The 18,998-nt window shown below is 36.8% G+C and overlaps 1 protein-coding gene across 1 annotated transcript in view; it reads right to left on the bottom strand.

The window, feature by feature from the left end:
• The window catches only part of LOC107840136 (paladin), a 38,851-nt gene extending 35,886 nt beyond the window's left edge, over positions 1-2,965 (bottom strand). Inside the window, exons 1-2 of the mRNA XM_047398165.1 lie at positions 2,523-2,965; positions 5-130 (exon numbers count right to left, since the gene is read on the bottom strand). Coding sequence (XP_047254121.1) covers positions 5-130; positions 2,523-2,681 — 285 coding nt within the window. The 5' untranslated portion in view covers positions 2,682-2,965. The remainder of the gene's footprint in view (positions 1-4; positions 131-2,522) is intronic.
• Between the last annotated feature and the right edge of the window lie 16,033 nt (positions 2,966-18,998).

The raw sequence follows: 18,998 nt of genomic DNA on the forward strand, positions 1-18,998 counted from the left end.
TTACCGGTTCCTCGCGAAGATTAATCCAGAGGATATGAGTCTTCTTCCCACTCAATTGAGTTCCAATATGGTCGAGAACATTTTGGATACCTTCAACTGTTGGAATAGCAACACCATGAACATGGTCGGCCTAATGCAAATTCTTTAGTCAGGGAACACAACATATTGTAAATGGCAAATCACAATCACAAACCTGCAACCCTCGTTACTAATAGATATTTCAAGGATTTAAATTTGTAAAAATCAATTGTCCGTTCTTTTAAAAAGAAAAAGAAAAAAAAAAGTCGACCAATATCGATGATCAGCTAAGAAACATGTGTAATCATAACAAAGTCATTGTAAAATAAGAGATCATATATGCATGTACTTTTAGTACTATTATGAGGACCACATGTAATTAAACCTGGCATCTCTTCTCCAAGAAAAAAAAATTGCACCTCATTTTAGGCATGCATCAATATGAAATCACCTAGATTGAAGGTCGCAGAGAAGTATGCCCCTTGAGATAGCCATAATATCTCTCCAACATAGCCATCCAAGAGCAATACCATATAAACCATAGCAAATGCAAGGAAATGGACACCCGTGAGAATACCAATTGCTTTGACCGCTCACAAGCAACAAAATTACATAATGTGGATTAACAATATCTTAAACAAGTCGAGATCAGTATGAAGATCCACAGCCTTGATAAATCATTATATTTTAGACCATGTATTGCAAATTCTTCCTCTCTACTGCAACTATGTCATTTCATTGTTGCAATACTGAAATTTTCTTCCAAACGAGAGTCCTATACAAGTCAATGTTCAATATTTTATGTGTTCCCAAAGTTATACAAAATATAATAACAAAATGTTTCATTTGAGACAATATATTTTAATTCTCCAGAAGCTCCTCTATTCCTCCCCCTCACAATGGTCTATATCGCTTTTATCCTTCTTTCTCTAGCTTTTTTCCTCTCAAACTGCAGAATGTTTCTTCAAGAAATCATGCACAATGTATCTAATACATCACAGACCACAATCTTGAGTCCGATATGCATAGTAAAGTCACTTACACCACATAGCATATTTCATTTGTAAGGATTCATTTGTAAAGAATGTTTCGGTAATGAGCTTGCTGTCCATCAATGCCTTTAGCTGCTTCCACAACATTAACCTAAAAATAGTGGAATTCTAGACGTTCCACTTCATCATGAGGAGATAGATTTTCAAGACACTTAACACTTGCTTTCAGGTCCAGGAGGTGATTCTAATATACAATCTCTACCAATCAAAAGAGATAGAACTAAAAAGGCATCTAAAGAGGGGAAGTAAATATCTGACATTATGTAACTCCTCAGTTTCAATTTTCTAATATCCTTCAGTATTGGATGAGTAGGAGAATGAGGTACACTTCTTTCAACCAAAACAAAAAAACAAACAACATAAAAGGAGAAATAAACAAACTGAATGATTAGATATATTGTTAACTTTTACATGCAGAATTATGTACTGGTAAGTAGTAATTGTATTAAATCAGAAACCTGGCACTAAGTTAATGCCAAAGAAATAAAATTTGGGAGAATTTTGTAAAAAGCAAAAGAGAGAAGATTCCACCAATAGAAAATCCTACTCCTGTAGTGAGTCTATAAAGTCAAGCCTATTAGTTTCATCTTTAACATCGTGTAGGTTATGCCCAAAACCATAAGCAAGTGAACTTAACCTTCCATATATGTGTAGAATTATGCAATATTTCACTTTTCCCAATCTTCATCAACAAATGCATGCAAAATGGCCTAAATGAATCCACGCTAGAAGTTAGAGGTTTAGTGAATCAAGAGAGATGTGTTTTTTTTATAACTGTGACATCCGGGTCAACTTGTGCCACATCACTAATTCCACGAGATACCTCCCACCAGCAACAGACACGTTAATTCTATCCAACAAAGCTAGAACATATGGGAAGAAATCACCTAGTGTTTAGTCTCTGCTAGAAATTAAACCTGAGACCTCATAGTCCTTAACTCACGTCATTGACCACTAGATCACACCCTTGGGTGCCATGAGAACTGTGTTTTGATAGCTATGATTGATAAAATGTACCAAAAACCAGTACTTTTCAATAGCCATGATCAATAAAATGTACCAAAAAGGGAATACCAAACTTAATAAAAATTTGCACAGTCAAAAAGATTAGGAATTTTTTAGCAATCAATGCAGCTATTGACTGGTTGTAATTTAGCAAGATAGGACCTATGTAACTACAACACTTCTGAAGGATACTAACTGCTACCTTTTCTCGAAAAAAAAAAAAAAATTAAGAATTTTCTAAAAACAATTTATCTGGATACAGAGTTTGACTTGGGCGTTATATAACCAGCAAGTAATAAAAAAAACAAATCATGATCACAACAATTGGAAAATTAAACAGATGGAGAAATTCAAACATGATAAGTCAAACGGTAAACAACATTTGGTTCAAACAGTAAACAGCTTTTGGTACAAACAGCAAACAAAAATTCACAAGTAGAAACAAACCTTGCGATAATTAGGAGCACCATCGATGTGAGGAGACAATCGTCTATTCTGACAACCAGGAAAATGATCACTTTTCAGAATCGTTTTCTTCCCCAAAACCGATCCATCTCGTTGTTTCATCACTTGCTCCGGCTCCTTTGGTATCGACATCGATCGCATAACAATCACCGGCCTTCAAATCACAAAATGCACAAATACTCAATCACCGATTGAACCAAATTGCTCTCGTTTGTAACGCACAACTAGTAGTCCTGTAGTAAAGTGTGTGTGTATATATATAGGGAAATCCCGGACGTAGCGAGAAAAGTAAATTGGAGTGTGGAAATGGAGGAGTGGATTGTAGTGAAGAGGTGGAAGAGGAGGAAGGATTAGTGGACCTACACAAAAACGTTTTGAGTTGGAATTACTAATGATTCGGACAATTTTATCCATCTGTATTTCTAGGCGTTGAACCAATGAGGGTGTGTTTAGTGCCATCTCTCTCTTTTGACGTTACGAATGCAACTTCACTCAAAAAGTTACAGTTTTGATTCCTTATTTTCGTGCAAAATACAATTTAGTCCCGCCTTTTCATTCGCATCTTCATTTCAATTATTCCTTTTTCGATTTACTTTAGAACGTGTTTAAATTAACTTATTTTTAATGTTTTAACTTCTTGAGGATGATTTGTAAAGACATACAATATTCTTAATCACTTTATTTTAAGCTTACAAAGTAAAAAAAAAAAAAAAAAAAGCTACCTACTTTTGATTTTAAAATTATCATTTAAATAAAAGCTAATTCAAATACTCCTTTAATACTCTCCATAGTTATTTGTTATGAGTACAGGCTTCTCAAGAAGGTAGGTAGTTTTATTATCATGTCTTTATTTAGTTTTCTCTTTAATTATAGTACTTCTTCTATCTATTTTCACTTGTCTTATTTTTTATTTTGGAATGTTCAATAATATTTATTTAATTTATAAAGTCAATAAATAATTTATTTATTTCTATTCAGTTTACTTTTAGCATTAGATACAATTCATTATCTAATGTATTTCTTAAAATATTAAATTTATTATATTTAAAAGATAGTATGGTGAATTACCTTTATAATTTATTATATTTTAGAATTAATTAAAAAATAGATAAGTAAAAATAGGCACACAAAATAAAAAATATATATCTTCAACAAAATGATAAATATGCTCGTTGGAAGACTAAAACATCAATGCACATAATATAAAATCTTGCACAGTAAAATGACTAAAATGAAAAAAAGAAAATTAATGAGCAAGAGTTAATCACTTAAATTTTCTATACAGGCCAATGTTAACTTTCAAGACAAACTCATGGGGAAAAAATAATTAATGAACATGAGTTAATTAATTTAAATTTTCTATACTGGTTAATGTTAACTTTGAAGAGTAACTACTCCTAGGAATAAAATGTGAAGAATTTGTTTAACCCAAGAATATAAATAAAATAAGGGAAATGGCATTGGCCTAGGGTTGACTCACGCCTTGCATTAAATATGGTACTACTTGGGAGGCGGCAACTCCCACGACATGCCAAGAAAGGATACGGCATGTAGTATGTTTTTTATAAAAAGAAAAAAACTAGGAAGTGTGTTTGACAGAATATATATGAATAATGTTGAATAAATTATATTAGTAATACTTGTAATATTAATGTAAATATTAATAATGTTAGTATTAGTTTTTTTTTTTATTTCTTAAGGTATCCTCACAGCCGGCAGCCATAAGACTAATTCTCCGTTCCTCGATCAGCACATTTTACGGTAGAAAACTGGCTACAGAGTTTGCTCCATTCGCCAGAGGCGGGGATTGAACCACTATGCCAACTCTGGTGGTTAATGTTAGTATTAGTTATGCAGACACTACTTCTTATATATTATTTGATTTGATGTATTAAAAATAATATGTATTTACATAATTTTTATAAAAAAAGAATTAACCGAAATACCACTCTCTTTTGAAACGAAGTAACAGCTAATGTAATAGAAAATGAAAACCCAATTTCCACTTCCCTCTCCTTGGATTGCTTTGGGGTTTCTCGATCAAATCAGAGTACAGCTCCTTCGTTTACATTCATTTTTTATCATTTAATTTGATCCTTAATTTTGATCTTTTTAAGGTTAATTGGATCTTTCTCTAAATTCGAAAAACCCGACAATAAAATCGATGAAATTTTGACTGAAATAAAGAGGAAGAAATCGAAAAATAACAATTATCAATGATGACTAAAACATAAGTTTGATAGGATTACTAATCTAGTGGAGAAAAGCAAGCAATGTTTAATTAAGAAGAAGGAAGAAGATGTGGAAAAGCACCCTCTTTTCCATGAAAAGTAGAACAGAGAAAGAGGAAGACAACTTTTTACAATCAAAGATGGTGAAAAACGGAGTCAGAAAATTTAATTTTGGTGAAAAAAGAAATAGGCAAATATTTTAGAGGGGTAAATTTCTCATATAATAAATTAATGCATGTGTTGAAATACTTTGCATTATTTATGCTAGTAATTCAAAGCTCAATACATAATAGAGTGTATAACTAATACAAACATTAAGGGATCATTTGGTAGAGTGTATTAAAAATATAATACATGCATTATGGTTTGTGTATTAGTAGTACCGTGTTTGGTATCTTTTTTTAGACTATATATAACTAATTCTTACATTAGTTGTACACACTTTTGTGTATTAAAGTATGTCTTACCAATACACATTATTTTTCATGTATTAGTAATACAAAGTCTTCAACACATGCATTAACTTAATAAATTACAAAATTACCCTCAAATAATTGTCCCTCTTTCGCTTTTCTGCAGTTTGCCATGGAAAAGCAACAATAATTTTCTCAAGTTCTCCTTCTTCTGTCCAATTAATCAAACAATAGTTGTTTTTTCCATCAGTTGTGCTTTACTCTTTGGTTCTACTATTTTGTTCCATCAAAGATCTTCAACAACATCACTTTCTAAACTTCTCCAATTAGCATCAAAATTTTCCTTCTTTTTCAACTTACCTTTATCACTTTCGATGGAAGAGCTAATTATCGCATTTATTGAAGAATTCTGAATGTCTACTTTTGATGAAGTTCTGAAAATTATTTATACTTGAGAATTTTTTGAGGAAAAAGAAGAAGCTTTGGAGGATCGTGATGAAGAACTGAAGTTGGGATTTTAATAGAAAGAAGGGCATTTTAGTAAAAAAATATTTTTTTATAAAAATTATAGAAATATATATTATTTTTAATACATCAAACTAAACATTGTATAAGAAATAACGTTTGCATAACTAATACCAACATTACTAATACTTGCATTACTAATGCAAGTATTACTACAACAACAACAACAACAAACCCAGTGTATTCCCACCTGGTGGGGTCTGGGGGGGGTAGGATGTACGCAGTCCATACCTCTACCTCTGAAGAAGTAGAAAGGCTGTTTCCGATAGACCCCCGGCTCAAGACATGCGGTACCACACAAACACATAGTAAAGCACAGCACAAGGTTACAAGATTACATAACATAAATACGGCACCCATAAGTAATATAAAACAGAGGAAAACACACAGATTCATAATAAAACATGGGACACGGACTCCTAACAGGAATAAACCCCCACCAAGTAGTTCCCTACACTAGCGACTCAGACTGGCCCTAGTCCTCTGCCCTGATTCGCGTCCTCCAGACCTTCCTATCTAGGGTCATGTCCTCGGTGAGCTGTAACTGCTCCATGTCATGTCCTCGGTGAGCTGTAACTGCTCTATGTCTCGCCTAATCACCTCACCCCAGTACTTCTTCGGCCTACCCCTACCCCGCTTAAAACCATCCAATGCTAGCCTCTCACACCTACGGACCGGGGCATCCATGCCCCTCCTCTTCACATGTCCGAACCATCTCAATCGGGCTTTCCGCATCTTGCACTCCACTGGTGTCACACCAACCTTCTCCCGAATGTTCTCATTACGAACTCTATCCCCTCTAGTCAGCCCACACATCCAGCGCAACATTCGCATTTCTGCCACCCTCATCTTTTGGACGTGGGAGTTCTTAACTGGCCAACACTCCGCTCCATATAACATAGCCGGACGGACTACCGCCCTGTAGAATTTGCCTTTAAGCTTAGGCGGCACCTTCTTATCACACAGCACCCCCGACGCGAGCTTCCACTTCATCCATTCCGCCCCAATACGGTGCGAGACATCCTCGTCAATCTCACCGTTACTCTGGATCACGGACCCGAGATACTTGAAACTCTCCCTCTTACCTACCTCCTGTGATTCCAGCTTCACTACTACCTCATTCTCCCGCCTCACGTCATTAAACTTGCATTCCACATACTCTGTCTTGCTTCTGCTCACCCTGAACCCTTTAGACTCAAGGGTTTGCCTCCACACCTCTAATTTGTCACTCACACCCCCTCGAGTCTCATCTATCAGAACTACATCGTCTGCAAAAAGCATACACCACGGCACCTCCCCTTGAATACGCCGCGTCAACACATCCATCACCACTGCAAACAAAAAGGGACTAAGAGTAGATCCCTGATGCAACCCTGTCCGGACCGTGAAATGTTCTGAGTCTCCTCCCGCCGTCCTCACCTTAGTTTTCGCTCCATCATACATATCCTTGATTGCTCTGATATATGCCAGCAGTACTCCCCTCACCTCCAAGCATCTCCAAAGCACCTCCCTGGGGACTTTGTCATAGGCCTTCTCCAGGTCGATAAACACCATGTGCAGGTCCTTCTTCCTCTCCCTATACTGTTCCACCAACCTCCGTACCAGGTGAATTGCCTCCGTCGTCGAGCGGCCAGGCATAAATCCAAACTGGTTTTCTGAAATAGACACTATCCGTCTCAGCCTCACCTCGACCACTCTCTCCCAGATCTTTATAGAGTGACTCAATAACTTAATCCCCCTATAGTTATTGCAACTCTGGATGTCCCCCTTATTCTTATAGAGAGGTATCATGGTGCTCCACCTCCAAGCCTCGGGCATCTTTGCCGTCTTGAAGATTTCATTAAACAATCCCGTCAACCACCTAAGACCAGCCTCTCCAAGGAACTTCTAAAACTCGACCGGTATCTCATCCGGCCCCGTCGCCCTACCCCTTCGCATTCTGCGAACAGCCTGTCTAACCTCTTCTACCTTAAAACGTCTACAATAGCTAAAATCCCGACACTCCTCTGAGTGCTCCAGTTCCCCTAACACAATAGCTCTATCCCCTTCGTCATTGAAGAGCCTATGAAAGTACGACTGCCATCTATTCTTAATGTGGCCGTCCTCCACCAACACTCTACCGTCCTCCCCCTTAATGCACCTCACCTGATCGAGGTCACAACCCTTCCTCTCCCTAGCCTTAGCGAGTCTAAACAACTTTTTCTCCCCTCCTTTCCCCTGTAACCCTGCATACAGGCTCTCAAAGGCGGCCGTCTTAGCTGCCGTGACTGCTGACTTAGCCTCCTTCCTCGCTAGCTTGTACTCTTTCCTGTTTACCCGCTTCTCCTCTTCGTCCTTACTCTCCACCAACTTGGCATTCGCCCCTTTCTTGGTCCCCACTTTCTTCTCCACCTCTTCATTCCACTACCAATCCCCCTGATGGTGCCCGGCCCGGCCCCTAGAAACCCCCAACACCTCACTTGCATTCTCCCTGATGCACCTAGCCGCCCTATCCCACATACTATCCACGTCTCCCCTACACTCCCACACCCCCATTCCCGCCAACTTCTCCCCTATCTCCCACGCATTCACTGGCGTCAAGCCGCCCCACTTAATTCTAAGTCCACACTCCCTACTCCTCCTCTTTCTATTCTTCTTTATACCCAAATCCACAACCAAGAGCCTATGCTGGGTCGAAAGATTCTCACTCGGGATGACCTTACAGTCCTTACACCACGCCCTATCCCCTTTCCTAAGCAACAAAAAGTCAATCTGGGTCCTGGCTACCGCGCTTCGAAAGGTGATCAGGTGCTCGTCCTTCTTCGGGAAGCCCGAGTTCACCACCACCAGCCCAAAGGACCTCGCAAACTCCAATAGGGTAGCCCCCTCCTCATTTCTCTCCCCAAAACCAAAACCACCATGCACATCACCAAAGCCTCTCGGTAGCGCCCCGATGTGCTCGTTGAAATCTTCTGCTACAACAATCTTCTCCGAGCTAGGCACGCCTCTCACCACCTCCTCCAAAGCCTCCCAAAACCGCATCTTCTCCTCCCCCTCCGATCCCACTTGCGGTGCATAGGCACTACACACGTTCAGGGTAAACCCCCGGATGACCAACTTAATAGTCATCAACCTATCGTTGATCCTCTTCACCTCTACTACCTTACCTCTAAGATCTTCATCCACTAAGATGCCAACTCCATTTCTACGCCTCTCGCTCCCAGAGTACCACAGCTTGTAACTATCCACATCCCTAGCCTTAGACCCTACCCACTTGGTCTACTGAACACACGCAATGTTGATCCTCCTCTTCCTAAGGGTCTTCACAAGCTCTATGGACTTGCCCTGCAGTGTCCCTATATTCCAAGACCCAACCCTCAGCCTACCGTCACTACCCGCACGCCCTCCACTACTCCCCCGCGGCCAAACTTTGGCCTCCCTCCCACTCCCGCCCTTTCCTCATCCCCCGCCCCCACCACGGCCCCCTGCCCCAACCCCCTCGGACATGATCCTATCCACCCATTCCTGCCCACAGCCACAACTAGACGAAAGTATAAGAGAATATAAAGATAATATAAAGATATAAAGACATAAACGATGGTAATAGCAAAGCAGCAGCAAGTAATACAAGGCTCACACAAATTCAAAGAAATACTCCAGCAACCAAACTATACTCAATTACTAGTATAATACGAAGAATGAAAGAATGCAGAATGAAGAATGAAATAAGCAAAGGTTAGAAGTCACCAGATTTCGCTTGTAGACCAAGCCGGCAACCAAGCCCCGCGTCGACCTGCTGCCGGGGGATTTCGCTGCTGAGATGGATCTGCGGCTGCTGGCGACCGAGCGGCGATTGCGGCTGAAGACCGAGCTTCGGCTGTTGCACTGTTGTACCGGCACCGGAGGAGGGGGGTGGGGGTACAGCGGCGGCGGAGGGGGGGCGTCGGTGACCGGCGGTCGGCGTCGGTGACCGGCGGTCGGGTCGGCGTCGTAGGTCGGCGACGGCGACGGGGCCGGAGACCGGGGCGCGGGAGAGAGAGAGGGTAGGGAGAGAGAAAAAGCCGTTCGGCCGGCGACGGCAGTCGACGCCGGAGACCGGTGGTCGGGTCGGCGCCGACGGTCGGCGATGGCGCCGAAGGCCGTGGATCGGGGCGAGGCGAGAGAGAGTGAGAGAGGCTAGTGAGAGAGAGAGAGCCGTTAACAAACAAAATATCCAATGCAAGTATTACTAATACACCATATTCGACATTAGTCTTATACACTCTACCAAACGACCCCTAATTATATATAAGATGAAAAGTTGTACCAAACAAGATATTAACAATACACAAGAATGCATGCAATATTTTTATTAACACACTCTTCCAAATGGATTCTTAATGATTTAAGCATCTTTGGCTATGTTCTGTAATATTTTTCATATCCTTTGTAAGGCGTGTAACACTCCACGGTAATAACAAAATTAAAAACAAAGGTTGTTATCAAGCAATTGTTGTTTTCGAGCACACAAAAATCTGTATATGATAACAACAACTACAACACAAGTTCTAGTATAAAATAAGAACACTTATGAAGTTATGTAACACCCTCAACACAAGATAAAAAAAAAAGACCTTTCAAAGAAGTGTGTTTTTTTTTTTTAACAAAAAAATTAGATGAAACAGAAAAAGCCAAGTCATCTGAATTCACGGAGTGTCCTTAAGGAAATATTTTCCCTCAAGTACCCGAGGTTGCGAAATTTTTCTCCCAGGATAAAATGGCTTAACAATCCGACTATAATGGTACCTCAAACAATCGGATTCTCTTCGAACTCACTCAACAGTTAGATGATCACACGGAGTGTTTTAGAATACAAGAAATGTTTTCAAGTGCAGAAAAATTTGTACAAAACCTATGGAAAAATGCAGGTTTATATAGCCATTAAGTGTCTTTTCCGGAAGGTGGCAATGGTTCACCAGAAAGGTGTATCCTTTTTGAACAGTCATGTCAATCCATTCGAAAGAGTGTGTCTTTTTCGAACAGCCACAACCATCCAAACAGTCATACCTTTTCCCAAAATAATGTCTTTTACTCTAAGAGTTGTGTCCCTTTCAAACAACTTTTTATTTTTCATTCACACCAATTGAACCCAACAATCTCCCGCATGATTGGGGAATGACTACTCTTTGTAAAACTTTACAGACAAGTATGTGATCATCAAGCAAAGACTGATTACATCTGGATAAGTGGATTTTCCTTTGAACTTTTCATAGTGAACATGCATTGGATGCAATCGGTCAATTGGTAGATTTGATATCTTTGAACCGTCGAGATTTAATGTACACCTAGACAACACATGTTACACAACCAGCCTTTTACCATTTATGTTCTCACGGTTTTGTTCATTTTAGCCATGAACACGTCTCGATCTCATGAGAGTTTAGAGAATAGACCTTTACTAACATTCTCCTTGAAGCGGCTTCCACTTCACTCTCACATAGGTAATTTCTAAACGTTCAATCCTAGAGATTAAACTATTTGATCAAATTTGTCAAATTTAGATAATCATTAAAAGACTTCCTCCATAAGTCTTATCCTTGTTTACTAAATATTGTCTACATCATGAGAATGGGTTGGGTATATTGACGGTGTTGAATCTATCAGACACAAATTTGTTTGATCTCCTTGAACCTAGCTCTTGGAATCTTCAGTCTGCTAGATAAAGTTACCCCCATGCTGACTTGTCCTATGCCATAAACTCATTTTCTTAGATGTCCTCTCAGCTCCTTCTCTAGATAGGCCTCTTGTAAATGAATCCGACACATTATCATTTGACTTCACATAGTCAACAGTGATAATTTCACTAGAGAGAAGCTCTCTAACGATATTATGTCTTCGTCTTATATGACGAGATTTACCGTTGCACTTCATGATCTCTGCCTTACCTATTGCAGCTTGATTATCACAGTGTATATATACTGGTGCCAATGGTTTTGGCGAATAAGGAATATCTTTCAAGAAATTTCGGAGTCATTTTGCTTCTTCACAGGCTTTATCTAATGCGATAAATTCTGATTCCATTATAGAGCGAGCAATACATGTCTGTTTAGATAATCTTCAAGAGACTACTCCTCTACCTATAGTAAATATATATCCACTCATGGATTTTACTTCATTCGATCTGGTGATTTAATTTGCATCACTATATCCTTCAAGTACCGCGGGATATTTATTATAATGCAAAGCATAGTCTTGAGTGTATTTAAGATACCCCAAAGCTCTTTTCATTGTCATCTAATAAGTTTTATTGGGATTACTCGTGTATCGACTTAACTTACTAATAGCACATGCTATGTCTAGTCATGTACAGTTCATGATATACATTAAATATCCCAACACTCTTGCGTATTCTAACTGTGAGTTACCTTCACCCTCATTCTTTTGAAGTGCGAAGCTCACATCCAATGAAGCCTTGGCAATACCAAATTTTGAATATTTGAATTTGTCAAGTAGATTGTCAATGTAATGAACTGTGACAATGCCAATCCTTGTGGAGTTCTATGGATTCTTATTCTTAAGATCACATCCGCAACTCCAAGGTCTTTCATATCAAACTTACTCAGGAGCATTCATTTTGTAACATTTATGTCATAAATGTCTCTACTGATGATCAACATATCATCCACATACAGACAAACAATGACTTGGTGATTTGGAGTGTCTTTAATGTAAATACATTTATCACATTCATTTATCTTGAACCCGTTTGCCAATACGGTTTGGTCAAACTTCGCATGTCATTGTTTAGGTGTTTGTTTTAGTCCATAAAGTGACTTAACAAGTTTACACACATTATTTTCTTTTTCTGGAATCACAAAACCCTCAGGATGTTCCATGTAAATTTCTTTCTCCAATTCTCCATTTAGGAATGTTGTTTTCACATCTATTTGATGAATTTTAAGACTATATACCTCCGTCAAGGTAATTAACATCCGAATTGACGTTATCCTCATTGCAGGCGAGTATGTATCAAAGTAATCAAGGCTTTCTTTCTGTTTGAAGTCTTTTACTATAAGTCGTGCCTTGTATTTGTCAATAGTACCATTCGCTTTCATTTTTCTTTTGAAGATCCATTTAGAACCTAAAGGTTTATTTCTTGGAGAAAGATCAACCAACTTCCACGTATTATTGCTTAAGATTGAATCAATCTCACTATTGACTACCTCTTTCCAAAAGGGTAATTTCTGAAGACGTCATCGCCTCTTTAAATATTTGAGGCTCATTTTCTAAGAGAAATGTTATAAAATTCAATCCAAATGAAGTTGACATTCTTTGATGTGTACTGTGTCTTGGGTTCTCATCATTATGTACATCCTCATTTGGTTTATCTCGAGGTCGTTTAGACTCTCCAATAGACTGTTCATGTCTAATTTTATACGGATAAATGTTATCAAAGAATTCAGCATTGTATGATTCAATTACCGTATTTTTATTGATATCTGAATGTTCGAATTTATGAACCAAAAACCAACTTGCTTTACTACTTTTATCATATCCTATGAACACATAGTCCATCGTCTTAGGTCCTATCTTTACTTTTTTAGGCATAGAAACTTGGACCTTCTCTAGACACCCCTACACTTTGAAATATTTCAAGTTGGGTTTCCTTTCTTTCTATTTTCATATGAAATTGTGTCTTACTATGGCGCACTTTATTGAGTATTCCGTTACCTGTAAGGATAGCTTCCCCCATAAGTTTTGCGGTTATCCTGAACTTATAAGTAAAGCATTCATCATTTCCTTCAAGGTTTGATTTTTTTTCCACAATTCCATTAGATTGAGGTGAATACGGGGCCGTAGTTTGATGGACAATTTCATTCTCTACACATATTTTTGCAAAGGGAGATTTAAATTCTCTACCCGTACCACTTCTTATAGTTTGATCTTTTTCTCTAACTGATTTTCAACTTTTTTTTGTATTGCCTAAACGCATCTATTGCTTCATCCTTATGGTTAGCAAATAGACATAACAATATCTAGTGCAATCGCTAATAAAAATTATAAAATACTTATTTTCACCACGAAATAGTGTTGACTTCTTATCACAAATGTCAGTGTGTATTAAGTCTAAAGGATTGAAATTCCTTTCAACGGACTTATACGGATGCTTAGCATACTTTGATTCCAAACACGTTTGACATTTTAATTTATTGCACTCAAAGTTTGGAAAAACTTCTAAGTTAATCAGTTTTCGCAATGTTTTGTAATTAACACGGTATAATCGTTCATGCTACAAATCATTAGACTCAAGCAACAAGTAAGAAGAAATTGAACTTTTATTTGATTTCAATATTCATTACATTCATTTTGAATAGGCCCCCAGTGAGGTAGTCTTTTCCTACGTACACTTCTCTTTTACTAAGTGCAATTTTTTTGAAAATAAATACACATTTGAATCTAATTTTTTCAAGAAGTGATACAAAAATCAAAGTTCTTTCGTAACTCCAGTACATATAGGACATTGTTCAAAGTCAACACTTTGCCTGATGTCATTTTCAGGCAGACTTTTCCTGTTCCTTCAACCTTTGTAGTTGCGGAGTTAGCCATATATATCTTTTCTTCACCTTAAGCCGGAGAAAAAGCAGCAAACAACTCCTTATTTGCGCAAATGTGGCACCGGAATCCATCCACCACTCTCAAGGATTTCCCTCCAAGTTGCATTCAGATAGCATGGCACACAGATCATCCACTTCTTTCTTGGATTCAGTCATATCTGTTTGGTCCTTCTTTTTGCCTTTCTTTGGGGCACGACAATCCGTTGACTTGTGGCCAATCTTGCCACAGTTAAAGCATTTTCTCTTGAATTTCTTCGTAGGTTAATTGTTTTTCTGTCCAGTTTTCTTTCACTTTTTGGAGTTGTTGTGGTCGTCTTCTACAATATTTGCTCCACTTATTGCAGAGTTTCCTTTTGACCTTCTTTCTGTGACTTTGTTGTCTTCTTCAATGCGCAGTCCTACTATAAGATCTTCAACTAACATCTCTTTTCGCTTATGTTTCAAGTAGTTCTTGAAGTCCTACCACATAGGTGGTAACTTCTCTATTATCGTCGCGACTTAAAACACCTTGTTCACAATCAAACCTACAATTAAAGTTTATGTGAACATCAAGAACATTTTTAATATGTTCAACTAAGGTATTTATCAAACTCATACCTTCCGCGAGGAGATTATGGATGATCACTTACAGTTCCTGAACTTGAGATTCAACAGACTTGCTGTCAATCATTTTAAACTCAAGGAATCTTGCAACGAAGAACTTCTTGATTCCAGCATCCTCAGTCTTGTATTTTTTTTAGCGCACCCCACAATTATTTTGCCGTCTTCATTCCACTACACACGTTGTACAGTTCTTCTTGGAGGTCATTTAGAATGTAATTCTTAGATAGAAAATTGGAGTGTTTCCACGCCTCCATAACGGCAAATTTCTCCTGGTCTGAAGTTCCCTCGGGCACTTTTGGAGCTTTTTCAGATATGAATCTTTGAAGACATAAAGTTGTAAGGTAGAAGAACATCTTCTGCTCCCACTTTTTACAATTAACACTCGTGAATTTTTCGGGTTTCTTCGCTGGTGCCATTGCCTGCGGAGCACTCGTACGACTCGTTGTGGCAACACTAGTTGATGTCACAGTCGTTGCAGTATCATGCACATGACTGTCAGTGGTTATTTTCTTGTCACAACAAGACAGTAAATTTTTAGTATATCGAAATACTACTTAGAAAGTTGTAGCAACTTTAAACACCCCTTGTTTCTAGTTTAACGATGAAGTTTTTATGACTTCCAATCGTCAGTCGAGTGAACTTTAACTTGTGATGATATTTTATTTCTTCAAATTACTTGTCAAGTTCAAACGGAGTAGAAAACTTAAAGCTTTAATCTCTAGAAACCAAACTAAACAGATTATGGAAAAAAAACTTTTGTGAAAAGAAATTTCACCAAACAAGCAAAAAAGAATATTTTTTTTCAAAGTTATTTCTTTAAGATTGTTGTTTTTGGGTACACAAAAATCTGTATATGAGAACAACAACTTCAACACAAGTTCTAGTATAAAACAAGAACACTTATGAAGTTATGTAACACCCTCAACAAAAGATCAAAAAGACCTTTTAAAGAAGTGTGTTTTTTTCAGAAAAATTAGATGAAACAGAAAAAGCTAAGTCCTCCGAATCCACGGATTGTCCTTAAGAAAATAATTTTCCTCAAGTAACCGAGTTGTGAAATTTTTCTTCCAGGATAAAATGGTTTAACAATCCGACTCTAGTGGTACCTCAAACGATCGAATTCTCTCCGAACTCACTCAACAGTTAGATGATCACATGGAGTATTTTAGAATACAAGAAATATTTTTAAGTGCAGAAAAATTCATACAAAACTTGTGAAAAATGCAGGTTTATATAGCCATTAAGTGTCCCTTCCGAAAGGTGGCAATGGTTCACCGAAAAGGTGTATCCTTTCTGAACAGTCATGTCAGTCCATTCGAAAGAGTGTGACTTTTCCAAATAGCCACAACCATCCAAACAGTCATACCTTTTTCTGAAATAGTGTGTCTTTTACTCGAAGAGTTTTGTCTCTTCCAAACAACTTTTTTATTTTTCATTCACACCAATTGAACCCAACAGCAATGTGAAATTGACAACTAAAGAAATATTTTAGAAGTAGTGTGAAAACACAGAATTTAAAATTAAAAATTAACATAAGTCAGTTAGAAAGCTACCAACAAAAACTAAAATAAACTAAAAAAAATAATGTGAGTCGTGTAAACGTGAGCAACATATAACCTTGTAAAAAATTTAAAAAATAAATAACTAGGCAAATAATCGTATCGTTAAGTAAATAGTAAGTTGTTGAAAGTTGAACATTGTGTCCATCTTGATTTTCCTAGAAAAGCACTGTTCTTTTGGCATTTTAGCTTGAAAAAATAAACTTTTTGACATCAGACTCGATCTTTTTCTATTGATTTACAGCATGAACTTTCTCATGGCAAGGGAAAATGTTTTAATTCTAAAAATAAAGGGACAAAAAAATCATAAAATAAAGTTATATAAATTTCTTTAGAGAATCTCTTCTTCTTTTTTTTCATTAAAAGTAGGAGCAAGTTTTTTTTAAGAAGAAGAAGAAGAAGATGTACTTAAACTCATCTGTCAATCAATTAGCAATAAAAAGTCATTAATTCGAATGATTATGTCATTTCAAGTGAAAGTTTAGTCGACTCGTTGTGTGTGTAATGAAATAAAGAATTTTTAAATAGGTATTTAATTTCTTTTTGCTTCCGATCTTCGTTATAGAAATTTCATCTCAATACTGAAATAAACTGGTATTGTGTACATGCATTGCATATGTACTTTTCATATTCATTTGAATAAACTGACATAAATTCATATTTTAAAAGATTAAAATATATAGCCATCGAAAATAAAATTATCGAAAATAAACAATAATCATAAAACAAATAAATAGGAGTGATTTTATTTTTAAAATTGTGAATATTATTTTGTGTCTATATTTTATTGATTCTTTTTTCCTAAATTTTCGTTGTGATTTGAGGGTTGTTGGTAGCATATTTCTCGAACTTAGGATGATTTGTGATGCAAACTGCATCATGAACTCTTGATATACTCTCTGAATATGATTGAAATCAAATTATGAGAATGTTGTTGGGACGCAGTGGTGCTACATACTATTATCGATGAAGATAACAATTACACAAAAATTAAAAGTACCTGCAAAAAAGTAAAACTTGAAATAACCTAAAAGAGAATTACTCGACTCAATTTTGATGAAGGAGTATTGACTCGATTTTAATGAAAGGGTACTGACTCAATATCCTTTAATTTAAATAATGAAAGAGCATCCATATCATCAATTTGGGAAACAAAAAGGAATAAGAAAATAGAATGCAAGAAAAAAACATTTCCAAGTTATATCAAAGCAATACACAAAATATATAAGTTTATTGTAGAGTTGTAACGGAATACTACTGATATTTTTGAACTACGCCCCTTTCTCAGGACTGCATTAAAATTCATCAACATCATTGTGATTTTTTAAAATTTTAAAGTATTTCATACATACGTATTGATAAGAGAAATTTTAGAACTTTTATCACATATCTTTCCTCTTACGATATATTTTAGGGACTATGCATTTTTTAAATAAACTTCATTTTTACTATAACATTTCAAAAATTCAAACTAAGAACAAAATTAATTTTCAAGTAGATTTAAAACCAGACTCAGTGATTTGGTAGTTTACAAAGTGCTTGAGGTGGGAATTCGTTAAGGCAATAAGTAACTTCCAATTCATAGTTAAGTTGAAAGCTTTCTTACCGATTGGATTCTTGTATAGAATATTTCTATAGTCAACTTCAAACGAGCATAGATCTTAGATTACGAGGAGTTATGCATTTGCTTCAGTCATCTCATGTCTCCCATAAATTCGCAAGTCTCTTATATGTATATATATATATCATAACCAGGAGTTTCAGCTTGCAATAATATGATACATGACATCCAGATATTGCACCAATGCTTTCGAACACTTTTCTTCAAACGTAAGTTTCAATATATATATATATATATATATATATATCATAACCAGGAGTTTCAGCCTACAATAATATAATACATGACATCCAAATATGTCACCAATGCTTTCGAGCACTTTTCTTCAAAAGTAAGTTTCACGATTAGCACGGTCTTCGAAAAGTCATCAATGATAGTAAAGTAGTTTTTTTATAAAAAGCAAAGTTCACTAATAGTATGGAAATCGAATATGGCATCCATGATTATGGGTAGTTTGACATTCAAATATAGTACCATAAGTATCCTCAAAAGCTATTAGTTATATTCAGTTAGGAGTAGTACTTAACATCGAGAGAACAAGGGCTCAAAATAAATTCAAGTATCATAATTACGTGTCGTCGTAGTATAAGAGTCTTCCGTTAATTGAGGTTGACACATTTGCCCTCTCTTAGAAGCATCTTCAGGGTCCTTGTGTTTGTGGTTCCTACTTTGACAGGTTAGAATAATCTTTTTTTAGTGGGTGTATGACACTGAACTCCACATTTAACTCACATGGATATATGTCGGTGAATAGTATCTCTCACAATTTAACTTTAATATTTGCATAACCCCAACTCAATCTTATTCACAGTATTTCAGTTATCTCAAAATAGTACTTACGCATTAGTATTCATGCTTAATATGATGAGCCCTTGCAGTATTTTATCATCAGCATGCCCAGCTTGTAGTTGTTATTCGCTATATTGTGTTATA

Source organism: Capsicum annuum, chromosome 1 (genome assembly GCF_002878395.1).
Source record: "Capsicum annuum cultivar UCD-10X-F1 chromosome 1, UCD10Xv1.1, whole genome shotgun sequence".
NCBI lineage: Eukaryota > Viridiplantae > Streptophyta > Magnoliopsida > Solanales > Solanaceae > Capsicum > Capsicum annuum.